The sequence below is a fragment of the Sciurus vulgaris genome (genome assembly GCF_902686455.1).
Source record: "Sciurus vulgaris genome assembly, chromosome: 12".
Classification (NCBI taxonomy): domain Eukaryota; kingdom Metazoa; phylum Chordata; class Mammalia; order Rodentia; family Sciuridae; genus Sciurus; species Sciurus vulgaris.
The window spans coordinates 52,807,967-52,832,538 of NC_136473.1; the positions used below are offsets into that span (position 1 = coordinate 52,807,967).

At 39.3% G+C, this 24,572-nt stretch overlaps 1 protein-coding gene across 2 annotated transcripts in view; it reads right to left on the reverse strand.

Annotated features, from left to right (window-relative positions):
• PLD5 (phospholipase D family member 5) overlaps positions 1-13,326 on the reverse strand; it is a 406,765-nt gene extending 393,439 nt beyond the window's left edge. Inside the window, exon 1 of one of the 2 annotated variants that reach the window (XM_079106126.1) lies at positions 12,968-13,326. In XM_079106126.1, the coding sequence (XP_078962252.1) occupies positions 12,968-13,156 (189 nt within the window). In that variant the 5' untranslated portion in view covers positions 13,157-13,326. The remainder of the gene's footprint in view (positions 1-12,967) is intronic. The other variant, XM_079106129.1, reaches the window with a different exon arrangement.
• Positions 13,327-24,572: the final 11,246 nt, after the last annotated feature.

The window sequence follows — 24,572 nt, forward strand, 5'->3', positions numbered from 1 at the left end:
ATGCATTTAATCTAAATTTTTCACAAGCAACTCTGAACTTCATTGCAGTGCAGTAATTTATAAAGTTTTGAGACACAAATATGAATCACAGATGTCATGCAGAAGTAATGGAAGTTAGCAGGTCACCCAGCTTCTACATTTCAACACAGCTTTCCAACTCTATTTAGGAAAATGCTGCACTGGCCCTTCCTTATTAAAACCCATAGTTCTTTCACAAGAGTTATAGTGATAGTGGAAGAAATGTGAAATTTTTCATGTATCTATATAATGGCCACCCTGAGCTAGAGAAATAAATCTTAATCAAGGATAACTCTATCCACCTAATATCCTTCTCAAATTGGACAAGTAATCTTGATGTTACATCTGGCAATGATTATGTTAAGCCTCCCTCTACACTACTCGTTGCTGATGTTCTTTCTCTCTTGCCAGTCATCTGCTCCATGTGGTCCCTGAGTATCTGCCCTTCTGTCTTCCTCCTTTGCCCTCAGAAGAATGGCTTCCAATTCACCTTTATCTTTTGTTAAAGAAAATGTGTAGAGGGGTAGTAAAGCACTTTTTTCCACAGACCATTTTCATCAAAGCCCTGGGAATTGTCATGCCATTATCTCGTTTTGTTTTTTTAATGTACTCTAGAATGAAAAATTACCATAATAATAATTAATTTCATTTTTTTGGTTTATGGGACACCATTGTGAATGAACACCCAACATGCACATACCCATAAAGAATTAGAAGGATGAGAAAGTTGGAATTATTGACAGCCTACTGGAACAGCACATACAGTATGCAGGTGGAAAAAGAAGGGAAAACATCCTGGAAAGAGAGATAAAGACTCCAGATACAAATTCTTCATGTTTTCAACATTTCTCCACTCCTGAAGTGTCCCACTGAACATCAACATCAGCCTTGGAGTGTGACACTTCAACAATCTGTGTTGCACATCTCACAACATTCCCTTCTCTTTTACCCGTCTTTTCTTGGTTCTACTGGGAGATATTTTCTTAGTGTAATGGGCTACTATTGAAAAGTTCCCAAGTAAGTTTTTGAAGGGGATTTGAAACCTCAGATGATAGCATCTTGGCTCAGGTAAGACAAAAGCTTGATGGCTAATCATTGAAGACCCCCTTTTCATATATAGGCCAGATATTCTAAGCATGAAGAAGGAAGTTGGAAAACAGTACCAAATTAGGAACTAGAATATGAATGAAATTATTAATACCCAAGTACAGAACTTAATCTTCTAACAAAAAAAAAAAAAAATCACTGATGCCAGGGGGTGGGGGTGGGGGGTTAATGAGAGAATCTGCACAAAAAGGTACATGTTTGTTGTATGCACATGTGTGCACATTCATGTGCACACACACATAAACATGCACACGCTGTATTTGAATATGACATAAACTCAGTAAATCACTCAGCTGCCCTCTCATTTGCTTAGTAGAAAACTTCTTTCTATCATCTAGATGAGACTTTACAGACCCAGGTTTTAATTAAGAATATTTAAGGAGTTCTACAGAAAGTTCAAATGAAGATATTCCATCTTTATCAAAATATGTGTATTGACATCAAACACACATAGTGTGTGTTCAGTTGGACATAATTTTATGAGTTCAAGGAGGTTAATCTGCTGCTGTTTTGGGGGGGAAGGGGTCGAGTTTTGTACAGTGTAAGAAATGGATGAAAGTTTAACACAACTGTAATGATTATGTAATTTTTCCCACTAAAACTCATTTTATTATTACTATTAAAGCCTGTGCTTCCAAAGGAGAAAAAAATATGTGTATCGATTTTTTACTGGATCTGTTAAACGACTAAGTATTTCTCTTAGTAGAGACTTTTGAAAGTGGATTCAGTTAGGGCTGATGATACTGTGAAAAAATATATTTAAGGCCACATTAAGAAGAAGCAGAAAAAATACAAGATAAGCTTGGAGAATTTTGTAGTACCAGAAATAAGGAGGTGCTCAAAATATGCAGGCATATCTAAGGTTATAGCAGTTGACCTGAAAAACTTCCCAATGGCTAAAGCAGGAACCACTTAAGGAACAAAAGAATTTGATTAAATCCACAGTATAAAATAAATATCCAAGAATTCTACTAATATAAAGGATTGAGCAAATAAATATTGAGAGAAAAGAGATAAATCTTCCTAAAAGAAGAATTCCAAATAATAAATACTGTTACTTCCAGTCCAGGAGTTGTTGAATGTGGGGACCTCAGACTTAATTTCCAACACTTAGAGTATGTAAGGCAGTGCAGGCACTTGTCAAACACTAATTTAACCAAGTGACTGAGACCCATACCTATCAGTGATGTCATGTGGCTAGCAAGTACAACTTGATATGATGAAATGAGAAGGACACTTTATCTCAGTAGTACTCTTTCCCAAAACCTCACAATCCCAGTCTCATCATTAGGAAAAAAAAAAAAATGTCAGACCAGCCCAAAGTGAGAAGAGGTCTACAAACACTTTCCTGGTATGCTTTCACATTGTAAAGGTCAAGAAAAATGAGGAAAGCCTATGCAATTGTCACAACCCAGACATGACTAAGCACACATGACAACCAAATGCAATGTGGTACCCTGGATGGATTCCTAGAACAGAAAAAGGGCATTCATTTAGTAGTAAAATTCAAATAAAGGCTGGAGTTGAAACATCAGCACTGGGGAAAACTGAAATTGGGTGAGGAGTATACAGAAAATATTTGTATTGTCTTTATGAATCCTATTCGTTAAATCTAAATTATTCCAAAATCAAAATTTTATTTTTTTTTAAAAAGATGTATTAGAAATCTTATAGGACAGGTTTTAAGCAACATGTGCACATGTCAGGAACTAAAGCAAGAAGATTTTAGGAAATTAAAAAAAGTTTGAAAACAGTGGCGTCAGGACATCACAGGAAGAGATTCTTAATGATCAAGACTGTCAGGATCTTATGGAAATTTTGGCAGTTTTGACACATTCCCCAGCCTCTGATCAAGAGTACTCAGCCAGAGCATGTAGGAACTAAAATAATGAACCAGCAGACTTAGGGCAACAATCAAACTGTCCAGGGAAAATAAAAAAGCTAATGTTCTCTCTTTACTAATTAAAACTGAGATACAGACAAAATAAATGACAAATAAAATACACTCCAAAAAGTCCACCTATAAACAATAACATTAGATAAATTATTAAAGTAACTTTGTTTCCCAAGTCTTAAAAAAAAAGATCAATAGAGTCTCAACCTGTGATGACTTGGATGCAGCCTATGATCTTCTCCATCTGACATTTAATCATGACCTTGTGAATGACTATTCAGTAGTTTCTCCTGGAGCATCTGATGTTTCTTTCCATTGAATTCTTGCTGTATTGAGCATCTGTAGCATTTACCTGGCAAGCAACATAATAAGCTACCTTGCTCTCCCACTCATGTGGATAAGACCAGCCTCACTAAAGAATTCATTCATTCATTCACTCTTTCAAAACATAAGTTAATCAATATTTGGTGTCTACCAGGCATTGTGCTGGGCATTCAGAATACATTGTTATTGTCACTGTCCTCAAACTTTCCAATAAGGGGAGAAGACAGATGCTTAATCAGACAATTAACAGTATGTCAAGTGCTGAAATAGATGCCTGCCCATGGTGTTATAGGTCCACATGAGAAAGATGGACACTCAACTAGGTTTTAGGTTTAGAGATGATGAAATGTAATTTGAGTCCTGAAGGGTAAATTCCAAGTATCCTGATGTCAAAGATCCAATCATACACACTTGAATCTCCCAAGCCTGAAGCTCAGTTCCTTCTAGAAAGCAAGTATTGGCATGTTAATGATAATTATTATCATAATAAAATTGATAATGTGGATAGAGACAATAACAATGGCTTGAGTCCAAGACACAAAGATGAACAGGGCAAAATTCCAACTCCCAAGGAGTTTTTAAAATTTTCCCTGTTCATTCTTGTAGCCATCATGCCAGTAGCAATTTCTGGCACATCCCCAACACTCAATAAATGCTTGCTGAATGGATGAGCTTGCTCAGAGTCCCCACATTCAATCCAGCACCAAGTCCTATGAATTCTTATTTTACAATACATCCTGCTTCTGTGCCTCTTTGTTTTTTCCACCTTCTCCACCTTCCTGTCACTTCCTTGGCGAGTCCTGCACAGACCACTGAAAACACTTTGCACTGGTATCCCCAACTCTAGGCTCTCAATCCTCAACCCTGCATGACGCCACTGTATTTCCTGAAACTTGGACTTTTCAAATAAAGGACCTATTCAATTATCTCCCCTTTGCTTACGAAATAAAGCCCAATGTTTTCAAAGTCCTCAGGTCCACTGAAGGCCCCACAGTGGGTGTTTTCACAAACTCTGTGCCAGTCATGCTAAATTCTTTGGTCTTCCCAATAGGCTTTTTTCCTCTTTGGTCTTCCCAACAGGCTTTTTCTGCCCATTTTCTGATCAAAGTCTTGGTTCAGATCTGTCCTACAACCAGCCACTCTTCCTCCTGGGCTCATTGAACCTTTATAAACAGTATTCTTCAGCCCAGCACTAGCTTCACCAATACAAAGGTGCAGCCTTCCTTGACTACCTTCTTTGGAAAAGGAGTGACTGTAGGTCTCTGAACCAAGACAGTCACAATTCACTAAGTTCATTGAGGGGGCTCAATAAGAATTTCTTAAAGAGGGAGTACTCCAGTGGAAAAGACAAATAAGCAACAATTAGAATACAGCGCAATATGTACAATGGAATGCCACGGTAGGGTTGTTCAAAGCAGATAATGAGGTGAGGAGAGGAAGGACCTGGGAAGCCGTATGAGGGAGATGACACAAGGAGTCCCACATGAAGACAATGATGACGGAGGGCATGGTGGCCCAAGGCTGTGGGATAAAGAGAATAAGATGGGAGAGGCAAACGGTCTAAGGAGGCACAGCCAGAGATGAGCAGTAAACAAGGTAAAGGGCACTCAGTTTTATTTACGTTTTGTAACCCTCACTGACATATGATATACATCAAAAGTGCATATCTTCAGTAAATGTTTACTTCATAACTACCACCCCCCAAAGAGAAAATACTGGTTCCCCAGAAGCTTCCCTCAAGCCCTTTTGTTATTTCTAATGATTTATCTATGTTGAGATGGGAAGGATTGAACACATGGCCACAAGCATGCTAGGCAAGTGCTCTACCACTAGGCTACATTCTCAGACCCTCAAACCCATTTGACACTCAAAGGTATCATTAATGCTAGTTCCATAATTGAGCATTGCCTGTTTTTTTCCCCTATATATGGATCAGATCATCTCTGTGTTCTTTCACTCATTACTATGTCAAGAAAGTCATTCACATTATTGCATACATATGCAATAGATACATTACATAATTTCTTCTAACTGCTCAATTAATGTATTACATTATAGAAATAAATTACGATATAAAGTCCATCCAGTTATGGTTGGATATTAAAGATGCATTCTCTTGGGGGTTAATCAAATAATGCTTCAATAAACATCAGTGTATATCTTTGGTATAGGTGAGAATGCATTTGTTTGAGGTATATATACATATATAGATACAGATATAGATATAGATTTAAATTGTTGGGTCATAAGATGTACAATTTAATAGACACCATCAATAGTTTTCTAAAGTGGTTCCATATTACAGTCCTACCAGAAGTAATGAGAACTATAAACGCTCCTTACTTTCATCAACACTTGGTTACTGTCAACCATTTTAATTTTAGCTATTACTTGGTTATATGCTCTACGTTTTTGTTTTAACTTTGTACTTTCTTGATGACTGATAACTGATAGCCCCTTCTGTGAAGTTCCTGTTCAAGTGCCTTGCTTACATTTCGTTTCAACTCTTAAAGTTCCTTATTTATTTGTAGATACTCCTTATATATTATGGTTAAAAGCCTTTGTCAGAAGGTATATTGAAATATATCCTTCTACTCTGAGAATTGTCTTTTCACCCTCAAAATGTAATCTTTTAAAGACAAAAGTGCTTCGTTTTCATGTAGTAACATATATCAATCCTAATAAACTGGAATTATCAAAACTACTTAATTTCTTCCCTAGTTCCAGGTAATGAATTTGTTTTTTACTTAATTAAATTTTCTAGGAGCCTCATTGTTTCCCTTCATAATTTATAGCCACAACTCACATTAAACAGATTTTTGCAGATTGCAAAAGAGAAATCAAGATCAATATGGGTTTACTCTCTTAGTTAGTCTATTAATGTGATTAATTACATCAATGGATTTTCAAATTGTATATCTACTTCACATTACTGGAATAAATTCAACTTTGTTATAAAACTATCAATATACATGACAATATTCATTACTTATTTTTTAACTGTTCTTTCTCCTTATCCAAACATTAAGACATTAAGACCCTTTGAAGTAGTATTCTTATACTGTTTTTTTCTGTGTGATTGATAATGCTATCTCATATTGTTACTGCACATAAAAACATAAACATAAACATCTTATCTTTGTTTAATCTGCAATGTCTGCAACACAGTTCATGTCAGAAAAATACTTGTTGAATTAAAGTCCTCACAGTATTCTAACACAGTGTCTCTCACATACAAGACACTCTCAATACGTTTATCTGTTAACTGATGAGCTTCTAGTTGGTGCTTTTTTTATGCCAATGAGTTCCATGTTCTCACCTTAACTCCCCATGTTGGATCAGACCTCACAACTTATTGGTTGGGGCACAACAATAGTTCACTTCAGAGAAACTTTATGTTTAGAAGGTTTCTCACTGTCTACTTGGGGAGAATAAAAAGCATATTAATCACCTAAAGGTCATGACACCAGGTCAAACAGTTCAACTTGGACTCCTTCATATATATCACGCAATAGAACTTTTCCTTCTTAAATTTGGGATTTGGGATTGTACTTCTTCTTTTTTTTTTTTTTGGTTAAAATGATCTCTCCCCTCAACAACCACTGTTTGGCATTTCAACTGTTCTTCAACATGTACTGTGCCCAGAATATTCACAGCATAATCTGTGAAGGTATGAACCCTAGGCAATTCAGTAACTTTAACTCCCCTAGAAAATATATTTTAAACATAGTTTCTGGGGAGATCTTGCCATAAAGTCTATCGTATATGTTATCTATCTATCCATCAAGTCAATATGCGAGCATATGGTAGCTACAGGCATGTCTAGAAGTTCAAAAGTTTCATCAGAACTCTTGATCTTTAAAGCTAAAACAAAATCATTAAAAACTGCTACATAGGCCTGGGAGTGTAACTAAGTGGTAGAACACTTGACTACCATGTGTGAGGACCTGGGTATCCCCAGCACACCCCTTAAAAAGAAAGTTACATAGATTTCCACCTGAGACAGTTACAGAAGTCTATAAGGAGACTTAAAACTTTTAAATAAACTAGACAGAAGTTGTTATGGGAAGTTAAGAAAAAGAAATCTTCAAGTCAAGTCATCTTGAGCTTCTCAAATTAAATCTATTAAATATGGTAAGTCACAGGTTATGATTACGTTAAGATAAATCAGTAAGCCACACCCAACAGAGTTCAAAGAAACTGGAGCTTCTTCAAAACAAACTGCAATGGCAACCCACAGTGAGAGGAGTCCATTAGTGGGAAAATAACAAGTCAGTTGTAGTAATGACAAGTAAAATACATGGACAGAACAGTAAGATCCATTAGAAGCTACTCATGAGACACCTCAACACTCTAACTATTGAGTAAGAAAGGCAGAGTATTGAGTCTGCCTGGAGTGAATCTGTTCCGTTGATCAAAATCACAGGAAATGATTCTGGTAATTGTTCTTAAGTGTTTGCTAGACTATTTGTTTATTTGTTTGACTTTTAATGGAGCATTTGAAAGATCCATTCCCTGAGGCTGAACTTTGTCTTTCTGTGCTTTGCTGATCTGCTCTGTGGGGTATAACACTTTCATGGATCTGCTCTGTGGGACATAAATGGCATTACATAACATGAGCCGGGACCACTGAGACCAATTTTGCTCTAATCTATTTATTCTTTGCTCATCATGTGAATAATTTATTTCAGTAGGCAAGTGTGCACTTGGCATTTATTTACTATTCACTGGCAGCATAAACTTTATTAAGGTAGGTGCAAATTCACACTCAGAAGAGACAATCTTTCAAGTGTAAGACATTAAATCAAGATACTATGGTTCACTGCAAGTATGAACATTAAGGATTCTGTCTTTTACTCTTTATCAATTCTCTCTCCAGTCTTCTCTTTCCATTTTAAATAAGTTATCACAGTCTTCTTGCAGATAAATGAAATACTGCTCAACTTAACTCCACTAGCACAAGCTGGGAAAGAAACAGGTGTTGGGGGACAGGGTGCGCTGGCCTCTGCTTGTAGGGGTTAGCAGAGAGAGGGGTTACCAGAAGAGACCCCTTAGAATGACCAGGCAAGGAGCCAGGGAATGGCATGCTGGCCAGAGTCAGGCACCCACACATCGGACTGGAAACCAGGCAAAGCAACAGCATAACAGTCCCAGGAGAGTGAGCTGGACTGCCTGGCCAAAGGACCCAGATGCTTTGGGTCCAGGATTAAAGGCAAACAGGCTGATCATAAATGTGAAGTCTGGGAACCCTATGGGTGGAATGGGAAGGTTCTACATTATACCTAAAGAAAAGAGTTAGGCAGTACCCAAGAAGTAATTATACATATAAGTACTATCTGTTGATCATTTCAAATGAGCCCAACACTGCACTAAGTACTTCGTGTACTATGGTATTCCTCATGAGAGTTAAGCAGTGGTGTTCTCCTTTTCTACCTTCTGGGTATTGGGAGAATCCTCCTTCACTCACTCCCTTTGAAGTAAACCTTGGTCATGAACTTTCTTTGACCAATAAACATGAGTCATATGGATGTATCACTTCTGAGTGGAGCACCCAGAGTCATCACTTGACTTACCAAATTTCCCTTAAGCTGCCTTGGTAATCATGAAAAAAGCATCAGGATGGAGCTTCCACCAGGTAGGGCCCCTAAGAAGAGCACCCACACTAAATCAACAGTATCAAGAACCAAAGATAAGAAGAGGACAGTCCTCCAAGACCTGCAGAGTTGAGAAGAATGAGAGAAAAAGTACACTTTGGTGGTGCCAAGCCCCTGACACTTGGGGACTGTTGATTCCTGCAGTATAGACATAGACTGCCCCATTTAATCATCACAGTGAATCTGCAAACTCTTCAAGGAGGAATGTTAACGTGCATGTTGGTAACTGTAAGCCCTTTGCCTAAGGGCAAAAGTTAGTAAGAAATGGAGTCAGAGTCTAAACCCAGGTCTGTCTAACCAGAACCCCTACTTTCAACCACACTTTAGCAACAGTCAACTGAATATACAGAAGAGAAAAAAGTAAGTAATCACCCTCTCCATTAATAGCACCAGGAGACTTTTAACTGGCATAAAACCAGGCATCTGAGAACAGTAGCCTCTGCACCTCTCCCCCTTTAAAAAAGATAAAAAGTTCAAAAAGGGCACATAGCATAAAGGACACCAGCCTAATATCATGCTATCCTTGTGGGATAGTCAACCCCTATGAAATCACTGCCCTCAAAGTGACCTATCCCACAGAGGGCTGAGCCCTGGGGAACTGGGGGTTGGGGGGGTGGCCCTTGCCCCTCTTGCTTTTACTACACTATAATTCTTCACTGCTACATTATAACTAAAGTAAATATTGGATCCTGCAAACAATAATTCTTCCATTGCTTCCCAAGCTTAATGTCTTCTAAAGCTGTAGGCATTACGACAGAACGAGAAGCATAATCTAAGAACCAAGAGCTTTATGTGCAGCTAACAAGACAACATTATGTATGTGGCCAGTAATTTTACCTTTTCCCAAAATGTCTAAGCAGAGTTCAAAGTCCAGAATTCATGATATAGAACACAACTTGCTTATACCTTTTTCAAATCATGATTCAGGAATGGAAAAATTCTCTACATATACTTCTTTATTAATAGGTAGGTGTTCCTCTTAAGTATTGACCAATCAATGATAGGAATCAAATTTAAAGATGTATTCAAAGTATTCTGATCCTCAACCAATTCATGTAATTTTCCTCTTGTCCAACCTGGGGATGCATCCAGTAGCCTTCAAACCAGAAAAAGAAAGAAATTATTCTCACTTTTAGCAAAGTGGGTGGAAATGTATTCTGTAGCTGTCACTTTCCATCTTGTTATTGACTTTCAGATTAAGCCATGCCTCTGAAGTCTGACAGAATCCACACACTGCCACATCTCATCTCAGGGAATCCCGTTATTGTGATGACTGAATACGTGTGTCATTTGAAGTCATAATTTATTTATCCCCTTAATACTTGGGTTGGCTTTTAAAGTACCAGTAAAATAACTGAGAGGCTGTTTTCAGGCATATGATCTCCATTATAATTATTAATTCATTTTTTAACAATAAAAATGGTGGTCATCCATTTGATTAGACAAATAAGAAAGATGTTTTCTAAAACCACACATCACCTTTTAATTTCTATGACACATTCATCCTAATTCCTGCAATATTTGAACTAGAAAGCACCACAAAGGTTCAGAACATTGCCTATGATAAAGTTAACATGATATTCTCATGCTTTGCATGGCAACCATATACCAAGTTACCTTTGACATGGGTTTTTAAAACTCAAATATTGAGTTAGAAATTAATATCAGTATACCTGAAACATCACAGTGTATGAAACCCAACATATATTATAAATACTGAGTGCTTGAATTCAATAATATTTTACATCTTTGTATGACTTTAATTTTTATAGCACTTTCATAAATACTAAGATATTACAATTGTTTGTGGATATCTCAAAGGGGCAGGAGAATATTACAAAATTCATCTGAAGCAAAACTCCATTTCTGTTTGAAAGTGGGTTTAAATAGAAAAGTCAGAAAAGAATACACATCTCTCATGAAACATAGTTGAGAAAGCAGAACAAACACTATGCTGATTTTAATAACAAATGAGATGATTGATTTCTTTAATGAATTTAATTTAATGAATGCATTGCTCTCTTTTGGAGCATGTGAGTGAAGAAAAATGCACAGATGCACACATGCTTTCAAACAACCAGCTCCTTCCTTTGCTTGGTCTCTAATCCTCAGGAGAGACACACATCCCATGCAAAAAGGTGAGGCTGCCATGGCCCACATGGTAGGCACAATACTTTCAATGAAAATCTCGAAGTGGAAAAGCATTTAAGTATAATGCATGCAGCATCTGTGACTCAAGAAGACACAGTCATAGAAGGCTGCACTATTGATTTTCAGTAAGAGAATAAAGGAAATAGATCGGCTAAAAGCACAAACTGCAAATGAACACACATTCAGGGTGAAACTAAAATGAAGACTTGTTCTATCACCATTCTAGGCTGGATCATTTTTTTCCTGGCACTAAATCAACAGTATCAAGAACCAAATTACATAAAGATGCTATTAGCATCTTTAAACTCACATCACCAGTTCCTTGGTTAATTCTGGAGTGTGCCTTTTTTAAAAAAATATTTTTGAGATGTCAGTGGACCTTTATTTCATTTATTTATATGCGGTGCTGAGAATCAAACCCAGTGTCTCACTCATGCTAGGCCAGTGCTTTACCACTGAGCCACAACCCCAGTCCCTGGAGTGTGCCTTTTTAAATTGATACTGCTGTTGCTTTTCAAACAACTTTCATAGACTCTCTAAGGGTCCATGGTCTTAAGGATCTAAGGCATCTTTCTGGCATTAGTAAATGACTCTAAACACAAGATAGAGCCTTGTAAGTCAACTCAAAAATTTAAATTCAAGCTTTAGAATTAGTCATTCCAGAGACTTAATCAGGTTCTCAGAAAAAAGGAAAAGACCCAAATTGTAATAGAGAAAAACCTTTTTGAAGGCTTCATCCTGGGAAGCCCTGGGTGATGCAAAGTCCAAGAAAAGCCCTAGGGGTGGGGGTGGGGGGGCAAATGGGATTCAGGTTGGTGCAGCATGGAAGATGTGTGAGTTACCAGGAGTTTTTGGTCTTATCTTTTTTATCATTATTGGCGTCATGACCCAAATACAAGGAAACCTCCACATTCCATTAACAGACTCAATTTGAATTATCCTGTTCTGAGGGAAGAAAATAGCAATTCTCCTTACCTAGTTGTGCTACACTCTTGAGATAATTCTTAGTTTAATTTGGCTTAAAAAGATGCTGACGGGCCGGATTTGCCACTATGGATTCACAAAACACCTTTTCAGAAGGACTTTTTCCTTTCAGAATGGCCAGCCTTAGGGGCTCAACCCCGGAGCCAATAATACTGCACGCGAAACCCGCACTCATTTTGAGTGGAGATCTTAGCTCGCAGGCTCCCACCCTGCAGAGGAGCGGGTTTCCAGGAGCAGAGAAATGCACTCATTCTTTCATCTTTTTCCTTGTAACGCGCAAATCTCTCCCTAATTGGGCTTGAGTAGAGAAGATCGCCCACCTCGGAGGAGGACACTGCAGAAAACTAATGGCCTGTGCGCGGACTCAACCTGGGTCTCCTGTAATAACTTTATGATTTCATTAAATTGTAGTTTCTGGACTGAGTGAAATAACCCATAAGGCCCAAGAGAACGCCCCTCTAAAGCCCTCTACAGTGCAACGCTGAGTTCCTCGTAGCCACGCTTATGGCACTTACACTGTATGCACACCTCACACCTCACACAGGTACCCCCAAAACCCAGTGCATATGAGCCCTACCGCGAGAAGCTGGTGGGAAAGTCTGGGTTTGCAGGGGCCAAGGGTTGCCTGAAAGGGAATCCCCACTCTCTTCCCCCTCAGCCTGGTCGTTAGGGCAAGAAACTAAAGGACGAAAAGCCCCGGGGTTGGACCAAGGAAGCGGACGCCCATGTCCCCGCGTCCGACTCCCAAACCCCGAGCGCGCTCTGGTCACCACCGCGGAGAGGGGTGCGTGCGGCAGGTGCCCGGCCGAGGCCCCCGGGAATGAGCCGTCCTTACGTGCTCGAGTTTGTCTTTCCTCCGGAGCCAGACGCTGGCGCTGTAGTCCTGCTGCTTGACGCTGCTGTAGAAGTTCGCGCCCACTCGGGTCAGGCTGGGCGAGGGCTCCTTGGGGCGGCTTTTGAGCCTCATCTGCTCGAAGCCCTCGTGGGGGGAGGCCGAGAGCCACTCGTGCTGCCGGATCTCCATCCTGACATGACCAGGCGGCAGCCGGCGCGCAGCGGACTCAGGATGAGAGCAGGGCGCAGGGAGTGGAACACTAAGGGCGAGCCAGAGGCCAAGCAGGGGTGGAGAGAGAGCGTGCGGGCGCAGGAGCGCGGAGTGCCGACGCCGGCGGGGAGCGCGCGGCTGGGCGGGAGGGGGCGGTCGCAGGAGAAGTGGGGCCGAAGGAGCGAGGGCGGGGTCGGGACGGGGCGGGGGAGGGGGCGGACAGCTGGGGCGGGGGACTGAGGGATGCAGGGAGGAGGGGAGACTGCTCTGGTAGATATAAGTGCCCGGTGCGGTGGTGGTGGCGGCGGGGACCGCGACGTCGCCCGGCGGCTGCGGTCCCGAGCGGGCGTTCCGCTCTCCGGCTGCTTGCTGCACCGACTGGGACGCGGGCCTGCCCCGGGCAAGCGGCGGCGGCGGCGGCGGCGGGGGTGGGGTGCGGTGGGAGGGGCCGCCGCTGGCCCAGCCAGCCGAGCCCGCAGGTTGGTGCAGTGAAGAGTCGCTGCTGCCCGGCGGGGGCCGGGGCTGCGAGTGCGGCCGCCGCCCCGGCTGCTGCGCCCAGTCCGGGAGGCTGGCTCCGGCAACTACCCGCCTTTCCCCAAGCCCTGCGCCTCTCCCTCGCCCATTTTTACTGGAAAGCCATCAAGCAGGTGGAGAAGTGAGCGCTGTCTACGCACCTCCTCCCTCCTGCTGTAGGAGCGCGGGGATGGTTCCTGAGGGAGACACTCAGGAAACCACCTCCGCCCTTCCCCGCCCCCATCCAACGCGCCCCCTCACGACGCCCCACTCGCTCTGGCTTCCCATTTTCCTAACCTAAAAGTTCACTAACTTCCCGCCTCGAGAGCCCATTTGTCCCGACATGGGAGACTTAGAGCAAAGGATAACTAGCACCCCCTAGAAAATGGCCACGGGGAGATGTATTTTCTTGAACCTTGCACTGTACTTTCACTTGGGGCTGTAGCGATGCAAATCCCATCCTGGTGCAGTTCTCAGCGGACAGCCTTGCTGGACCAACTGCTCCCCAGCCCTCAGAGTCCACTTTGAACAAGGCTCCCAGAGACTGACCCAACCTGATCCCTGGGACAGTAATCCAGCGCCCGCAATAACGCTGCTCCAATGCTTTGACCTGAACTGTTAGGCGTGGGTTGTCCGACTGCCATAGAGTTTCTTTTCTCAGTTTCTAGGCCCCCGCGGCCAGGATTTACTCTCCCGAGCGTTTTTACGTCTGCTTTCCCTCCTGGGCCCACTCTGAAACAGACAAACATTATGATTAAAGTGACAGTGTTAATAATTAAATCTTAAAATCTATGTTTTGCTGTCTTTTGAAGTCAGCAGCTCAAAACATTTTTTGTTTGCCTTTTTATGGAAAAGCTAAATCATTAGTGTTAAGGATTTGTCAGGTCCGTTTAAAAACTAGTGTAGTGGATGTAAATTTAAACAGCATACTGGTGATTTTGAAGGGAGCTGGAGAGGGCAAACTGAACCCTCTTCTAGCCCTTTGCATAATTGTTCCCAGGAACTGTCCTGCTTGGACGATGGTTTTGAAGAAAGAGACTCAGGATTGGAATCTGACAAACTTTTGTGAGGACAATGATTGTGTCTCATATTTTTTCAGAGTCTCATATTGAAATATGGTATTGGTTGGGGGCATTGCTCAGTGGCAGGCCCTGGGTTCAATCCCCAGCATCCCCCCAAAATGGTATTGTAGAAACATTAGTTGAAATAAAACCCTGTAAGCAGTCAATATGGGAATGGAGCAACTAAACACATACACTCACACACTTTTTGGTTATGCTAGATTGATTTCTCTCAGAAGCTGAATTGTGCTGGGTGTCACCAACCTGTGGATAATATGTCTCAGAGCTATTCTTCAATATAAATGACATTAACCCATTTTTCAGTAAAGGAACTGAAGCTAAAGCAGAAACTACACTTCCAAATAAGTATTTGAACCAGGTTTAAAAGACTGTAAATACCCTACATTCAATCATATAGTACCTCGCATTTTATACTCTTAGAATTTATTTTACAATTCATTGGATTCCTCCAAGTTTTTACTCTTCACAGCTTTGGCTTTGCTTTTCAAAATATAAATACACAACTTAAATAACTACAAATAATTATATAGTCTTTTATAATATTGATGTTAGAAAAACCTGATTGCCCTTCTGCAAAGAATATTTCTGTCTTCTGCACTATAATACTATAGATAATTATTTATGCCAGCTTTTTTCTGCTGTGACTAAAGGATCTGATCAAAACAATTGTAGAAGAGGAAAAGTTCATTTGAGGGTTCACAGTTTCAGAGCTCTTAGTACACAGAAGTCCGGTTCCATTCTCCAGGGCTCTAGGTGAGGCAAAATCTCCTAGCAGAAAGAGTGTGGCAGAGGGAACCAGCCCACATGATGATCAAAAGGCAGAGAGAGGCTCCACTAGCCAGATACAAATATATACCCAAAGCCACTTCCCAGTTCCCACCTCCTCCTACCACACCCTACCACTTCAGTTACCACTCAGTTAATCCCTATCAAGGGATTAAATCACTGATTGGGTTAAGACTATGACCCAATTATTTCTTCTCCAAACCTCACATTGTCTCACTTGTGAGCTTTTGGGGGTCACCACATCTAAACCATAACAGTAATAAATCCAAACCTTGACTTGTGATAGATACCCAATTCAGAATAATAATAGCATGTTCTACTGTAGAAGAATTTAAACAAATGCTTTGCTTATCAAGCAAAGTTTTCGAACTGAATGGATTTTTAAAATCATACTCCTTCAGGAGAAAACACTATGGTAGTCGCCACCTTCTCCATTTTTTGAAGCGTATACAGGTAGTATATGTGTTACAGCAAACTTTTGAACTAATAATTGCATGGATAATGTTTACTATGGCTCAAAAATATCAGGTAAGGCATAAATTTTTACTTTTTCCTTCTTAACCTACTTTCTATAGTGTGTCAGACATTATTAAAGTGGACTCAACAATGTCAAATAAATGTGGGTGCATTATTATGCATAATTCTTTTTCTTCTATTTGGATTCCTAAGTTTATTGTTTATTGCAGTTATATGAAACTTTCTGGGTGACCTTCAAAAGAACATTTCATATAAAACTGAACTCAATTCAACCTATTAGAGGGAAGAAAAATGGTATTCCTGAGGATAACCAATTGTAATTTGGGATTTTTTGCACCAAAAACACTATTAAAATGATTAAACTTGTTGAATTAACTAACTCCCGTAGCACTTTTTCCTGAACATTTTTCATAGCCCTTACGTTTGCTGAATGCAAATTAGGCGTTACGCATTATCTATCCTACTAACCCATTGGCTTCTTGGGAAATGGGGCCATGCCTGATCCTTCTCTGGGCTGATAGTGCCTTATGCATAATGAAAACCCAATAAGCCATGGGGAATAGGTAGCTGAATGGCTGCTAACACTTCATAACCCATTTTTACTTTTTTATCTTCAAGAGCACTAGACTTGACATTAAAATACCCATATTTTAATATTAACTTCTTTAATTGCTTAAGTTATAGTTTTCTTGGTTTTCATTTGATTTCCATGAGCTTCAAATTCATCAAATAAATGGGGACGTGTTAGTTATCTTTATGTTACTGTAACAAATACCTAAGATAATCCACTAATAAAGAGAAAAGTTTTATTTTTAGCTCACTGTAAGTCTTCCATGCAGGATCAATTGACCCAATCACTTTAGAACCCATGGCAAAGCAGCACATCATTGTAGTCAGCAAGTGGTGGAGTAAAGTGAGGAAAAGGAAGGTACTGGTGCACCAATAACCCCTTTAAGGGCACTCTCTCACTGCATGGAAGACCTCCCACTAGACTTCATTTCTTAAAGGTTCCACCACCTCCCAATACCACTGGGCTGGGGACCAAGCATTTAAATTCATGGACCTTTGAAGGACAATGACTCAAACCACAGTAGGGAAAGAATTGTTGCTCTTAAGTAATGACTACAGGATAAAATGAGAAAATACTGTATAAACTCTAGAACTATATGTTGTTCTTGGAACTTTGGCACAGGAATGTTTTCTGCATTATTGTAATGATAAGTTATCTTTTTCCTCAGCAGTTATATCACTTAATTAATCTTGATTGCTTACAATTAATTACAGAAATGGTACTCAGTTACAAATTTGCATCTCATCAATGTTTATATTTATTCTAGAAATACTTTACATAAGTCACTATTGATATTTTATACCATATAACCAAACTACATAGAATATTCAAGTAAAACATATTTTACTGATTTCAAACCTAAATTTAACAGATGCCATTGGCCAAGAATTGTTAATATTGTCTGAATTAGGTACTTTGCATGATGTGAAACCTAAGATTGAAAGTTTCAAGAAGTCACTGGTTTAAACCTTTCATAACAATAATATCTTACATTTCCATAATAGTTACATTTGTAGCTTGTGTTTATATCCTTTATCACATTTCCTTCATGGAAAAATTATCTGAAAGCAGTCTTAGTAGTTGCTTCCAGCTCCACTTTCCAAAAGGAGGAAACTAAAGCTCATGGAGGTTAAATGTTCTACCCAAATCCATTGTCTGATAAGTCACAAAGTATGTGGTCTAAAAGCCAGGTTCATTAACTCCACATAAAGAACTTTTTTTTGTACCATGTCAGATCAAAAAATATCAAGTGAATACTTCTTAGTAATGATATGTTTTATTTTTCACATGTCACTTTAGGAAGCATTACTGGTTTTTGTCAAAGGTATATTACTAATGAATAAAACATTTCAATAATTAGATCTTCCCTGGCAGTATGCATTATGTCCTCCCTAATTACTTTTACACTATGCAAGACCATATTAAAACACTGACTCAAGAATGACTCTATTCTTTATTGCCAAGAAGCAGATCCAGCAGCTTAAAATAGAATTCCTTTTCTAAATCCATAGGTTAATTATAAGGTTATTTCTGTAGAAAATTTGAACAATTAATACCATTTGAATAATATTAAAGTAGTCTGAGATTGAAAATGTTTTCTTAAAGAACATGCATACATTAATATGGCACATCACTCCTACCATATGAGAAGTGTCTTTATTGCTACATTATTTCCTTTACCCAAGTAGTTATTATTGATTTGCTATGAAATGACAATGAAAGTTTTTAACAAAAAGGTTAAATTATTTAAAAAGTGGATCTAGTTGCCTACAGACTGATTTTAAACTAACAATTCTGATTTTTTGCATACCTATTCTGTGTTGGTTAATGTATTGGCCAATTTTCATGGGCATCAGCATATCATTTGTTTCTCACAAAAATCCTACAGAGTATACATAACCATTCCCAAGAGTTTTAATTTATTTTCTTTTACTCTAACAAGATACAACAGACTAGAGAGTTTATAAAGAAAAGAAGTTTACTTAGCTACAGTTCTGTAGGCTAGAAAGTCCAAGAGTATAGAAGTGGTGTCTGGTAAGGGCCCACATGCGGCATCATAACATGGTGGAAGGTGAAAGGGCAAGTAAGTGTGTGCAAAAAAGAAAGCAGGAAAGGCGGACTCCTTCATCGTCATGGTATCACTTCCGGATAACAACATGAATACATTTATCAATCACCTCTCATTAGGCCCCACCTCCCAACATCACAACTTTGTGGGTCAAGCTTCCAACACATGAATTAGGAGGGTACATGCAAACTATAGCACCAGTTTACAGATAAGGAAACGAAATCTCAAAATGACTGACTTACCTAAAAGACACCTGGAATAAGAGGCAACAATAGAGTTATACAAGGTTGTTGAACTCCAAATCTCTTCTCATAACACCAAGCTGTCAGGTCTTGCTTACATTTTTAGCATCTCTGCTGGGCCAAGAGCCCTGCAGTGACCTGGAGAAAGATAGGGAGTGGTGAGAGAGGTTAATTAGTCCCAAGGATGAGACCTTAGAGTCAGTTTATAGTGATACACAGAGGCTTTGGTTTTATTACAAGCAGAACCAGATGAGATGGTATCAGTATTTCTGAGCTTTAGAAACCCTGATTCTTGTGCCAACTCAGTGGACAACCTGCCAATAATGGGGACTCAACCGTGTTGCTTTGCCTAGTTAATCTGTCAAGTTGCTATGGTTTGGTGACAAAGTTTGACTTTTCAGTGAATCATTAGACAGATCTATCACATTGGCACAGATAAATAGACAATACATAGCTATACTGAAAAAGAGACAAAGAGGATAGTAAATGGTTAACTGGATAGTTTATTACAACTAAAAGCTCCTATTGGGAATCAAAAAACAATTCTCCTAACTCACGGTGTGAATGGATTAAACTAATCAGATCATTGATTTAATTTCCACTTTATTTGGCCTTTGTGCTCACAGCCTTGGACGTAAATAATTGTGATTAAATGATTAAATAACCGTGAAATATTAATCACATACTTCACAATTATTGGTCCTGATCATCTAAATTTCACTTTGATTATTGTGTGATTTGGTTTTCTGTACTTATAACAAAAAAAAAAAAAAAAAACAGAGAAAATTATCTTATTATAACAAAATATATGAGAACTTATAAAGGAAAAACATTTATTTTGGCTCAGGGTTTTGGGGTTTTCAGTACATGATCAAGCAGCCACATTGCTTAGGGTTCCTAGTGTGGGTGCAGGAGGGCAATAGTGGGGAGTATGTAGTGGAGCAAAACTACTTACATTATGAGCCAGGAAACATAAAAGATGAGAAAAGGGGTGGGGATCCAGAATCCACTTCAAGGGCACACTGCCAATGACCCAACTTCTTTTTCAGCCCCACTTCCTTCTGATTCTACCACCTTGATTCTACCACCTTCTGATAGCACCACTCTGGGGGACCAAGCCATTAAAACATGAGTCTTTGGGGATTATTCAACATCCAAACTAGGATGCTCTCTTATATGTATTACGTGGTATCTAGTATAAAGTATGTCCAACTCAACAGTAAATGGCAAAATATCTGATGATAATGCAAGGAACACTTTCATGCTTAGTTCTCCATTGGTTCTTAAAACTGAAATCTAATCATAAATCAAGTGTTATGAGAATGATGTGCAGTTACTGTATTTGACCATCCAGAAAAATAGAGATATAGATCCAAGATGGTGGACTAGAGGGTGACTGCATCTCCAGTTGCTCCAGAACCCAGGATTCAAGAAGGGGAGGCATTGAGAGACTCGGACTAAAATGAGCTGCGGGGTGAGTCTCCCCCACCCAGTGAAGCTCAGTTGGGTGGCAGGCCTGGATTCAAGTGGCTTATTAGAGTAGGACTGGACAGATAGAGTCACAGGCAGCTCTGTGCACTCTGGTGGTGGGCTCCTCCCACAGGGACAGATTCTCCAGCCTTGCAGAGCAGGCCCCCCAGGGAGAGCATTTCTGCACAGAAGCAGCGCGGCCAGCTCCAGCCCACCCCGCTGCCAGCTCCGGCCCGCCCGCAGGATGCTTCAGAGATAAGCACAGGGCGCCAGGGACTTCCCCAAGCAGCCCAGCCCCCTCCGGCAGGAAGCGCCTCTCTAGGCTAGCTTCTAGGGGCAGACTGCCCAGTGAGAGCCTGTCTACACAGAGCCAGCTACAAGTCCCCAAGCCGTGGAGACCTCCAACCTGCAAGCAGCTTCTGGGACCAGGGCTGGGCAGCAAGAGACCTCTCCAGATCTCTCTACCTGAAAACCAGTAGCGGGCTAGGGGCAGCGTTCTTCGGAAGCACTACATTATCAAGTTAATCCAAGACTTCAGGCTACTGAAGGCTGGTAGGTGATACACTGGAAATCTACAGGGACACTATAAGCCAGTAGAGGAAATCTACAATATCACAGAGTCCCACTGATATCTGACCAATATGAGAAAACAAGGGAAGAAAATGTTCGAAACAAAACCTAGATACTATATCAACAAAACCCAATGACAGCACAGCAGAAGAAATTTCCGAAAGGGAGTTCAGAATGTACATAATTAAAACAATCAGGGAAGCAAACGAGGAGATGAAAGAACAAATGCAGGCATTAAATGAACGCAACAATCAACAGTTAAAAGAGCAAATACGGGAAGCAAAAGAGCATTTCAATAAAGAGTTAGAGATACTGAAAAAAACCAAACAGAAATCCTTGAAATGAAGGAAACAATAAACCAAGTTAACAACTCCATAGGAAGCATAATCAATAGGATAGATCACCTGGAAGACAGAACCTCAGATATTGAAGACAAAATATTTAGTCTTGAAAACAAGGTTGACCAAACAGAAAAGATGGTAAGGAATCATGAACAGAATCTACAAGAATTATGGGATATCATGAAGAGGCCAAATTTAAGAATTATTGGGATTGAGGAAGGCTTAGAGAAATAAACCAAAGGAATGAACAATGTATTCAATGAAATAATATCAGAAAATTTCCCAAATCTGAAAAATGAAATGGAAATCCAAGTACAAGAGGCTTATAGGACTCCAAATATACAAAATTACAACAGACCTACACCAAGGCACATTATTATGAAAATACCTAACATACAAAATGAAAACAATTTTAAAGGCCACGAGAGAAAAAAATCAAATTACATTCAGGGGGAAACCAATAAGAATATCAGCAGATTTTTCAATCCAGACCCTAAAAGGTAGAAGGGCCTGGAATAACATTTAGCAAGACCTGAAAGAAAACAGATGCCAACCAAGAATTTTATACCCAGCAAAACTTACTTTCAGATTTGACAATGAGATAAGATCCTTCCATGATAAACAAAAACTAAAGGAATTTACAAAAAGAAAGCTGGCCTTACAGAACATTCCATGAGGAAGAGATGAAAAACAACGATGTAAATCAGCAACGGGAGGAACTAGCCTAAAGGAATAGCCAAATAAAGGAGAAACCAAATCATGTCAAAAAACAAAAATGAGTCCAATGACTAGGAATACAAATTATATCACAATAATAACTGTGAATGTTAATGGCCTGAACTCATCAATCAAAAGACATAGACTGGCAGATTGGATTAAAAAGAAAAATCCAACAATATGCTGCCTGCAAGAGACTCATCTCATAGAAAGAGATACCCATAGACTAAAGGTGAAAGGATGGGAAAAAACATACCATGCACATGGACACAGCAAAAAAGCTGGAGTATCCATCCTCATTTCTGATAATGTGGACTTCAAGCCAAAACTAGTCAGAAGGGATAAAGAAGGACATTACATGCTGCTTAAGGGAATCATAAATCAGAAAGACATAACAATCATAAATATCTATGCCCCAAACATTGGCTCATCCATGTACGTCAAACAAATCCTTCTCAATTCCAGAAATCAAATATACCACAACACAATAATACTAGCTGATTTTAACACACCTCTCTCACCGCTGGATAGATCATCCAAACAAAAATTGAATAAAGAAACCACAGATCTCAATAACACAATCAACTATTTAGACTTAATAGACATATATAGAATATACCATCCAACAAAGAAAAAATACACTTTCTTCTCAGCAACACATGGATCCTTCTCTAAAATAGACCATGTCTTATGCCACAAAGCTACTGTTAGCAAATACAAGAAGATAGAGATACTACCTTGTACTCTATCAGATTATAATGGACTGAAATTAGAAATAAATGACAGAACAAAAAACAGACACTTCTCCAATACTTGGAGATTAAATAATACACTATTATACGATGAATGGATGACAGAAGACATCAGGAGGGAAATAAAAAAATTCTTAGAAGTAAACGAGAACAAAGACCATCATATCAAAATCTCTGGGACACTATGAAAGCAGTACTGAGAGGAAGATTTATTTCATGGGGCGCATTCAACAAAAGAAGTAGAAATCAACAAATAAACGACCTAACATTACAGCTCAAAGCCCTAGAAAAAGAAGAGTAGACCAACACCAAAAGTAGTAGGAGACAGGAAATAGTTAAAATCAGAGCCGAAATCAACGAAATTGAAACAAAAGAAACAATCGGAAAAATTAACAAAATAAATAGTTGGTTCTTTGAAAAAATAAACAAAATTGATAAACCCTTAGCCACACTAACAAAGAGAAAGAGGGAGAAAACTCAAATGACTAAAATTTGGAATGAAGAAGGAAATATCACAACAGACACGAGTGAAATACAAAACATAATTAGAAGCTATTTTGAAAATCTATACTCCAACAAAACAGAAAACCTGGAAGATATCAACAAGTTTCTAGAGACATAGGAATTACCTAAACTGAACGAGGAGGACATACACAACTAAAATAAATCAATTTCAAGCAATGAAATAGAAGAGGTCATCAAAAGCCTACCAACAAAGAAAAGTCCGGGACCAGATGGGTTCTCAGCCGAGTTGTACAAAACCTTTAAAGAAGAGCTCATTCCAATACTTCCCAAAGTATACCATAGAATAGAAGAGGAGGGAACCCTCCCAAACTCATTCTATGAAGCCAATATCACCCTGATACCTAAGCCAGAGAGAGACACATCGAGGAAAGAAAATTTCAGACCAATATCCTTAATGAACATCGACGCAAAAATTCTCAACAAAATTTTAGCAAATTACATCCAAAAATATATTAAAAAGATAGTGCACCACGATCAAGTGGATTTTATTCAGGGATGCAAGGTTGGTTCAACATCCAGAAATCAATAAATGTCATTCACCATATCAACAGACTTAAAGTTAAGAATCACATGATTATTTCAATAGATGCAGAAAAAGCATTTGATAAAATACAACATCCCTTCATGCTCAAAACACTAGAAAAAATAGGGATAGTGGGATCATTCCTTAACATTGTGAAGGCCATCTACGCTAAGCTCATGGCCAATATCATTCTAAATGGTGAAAAACTGAAAGCATTCCCCCTAAAAACTGGAACAAGGCAGGGATGCCCTCTTTCACCACTTCTATTCAACATCATTCTTGAGACTCTAGCCAGAGCAATTAGACAAACCAAAGAAATTAAAGGGATATGAATTGGAAAAGAAAAACTCAAACTATCCCTGTTCGCTGATGACATGATTATATATTTAGAGGAACCTGGAAATTCCACCAGAAAACTCTTAGAACTCATAAGTGAATTCAGTAAAGTAGCAGGTTACAAGATCAATGCTCATAAATCCAATGCATTTTTATACATAAGTGATGAATCTTCAGAAAGAGAAGTTAGGAAAACTACCCCATTCACAATAGCATCAAAAAAGATAAAATACTTGGGAATCAATCTCACAAAAGAGGTGAAAGTCCTCTACAATGAGAACTACAGAACACTAAAGAAAGAAATTAAAGAAAACCTTAGAAGATGGAAAGATCTCCCATGTTCATGGATAGGAAGAATTAATATTGTCAAAATGGCCATACTACCTAAAGTGCTATATAGATTCAATGCAATTCCAATTAAA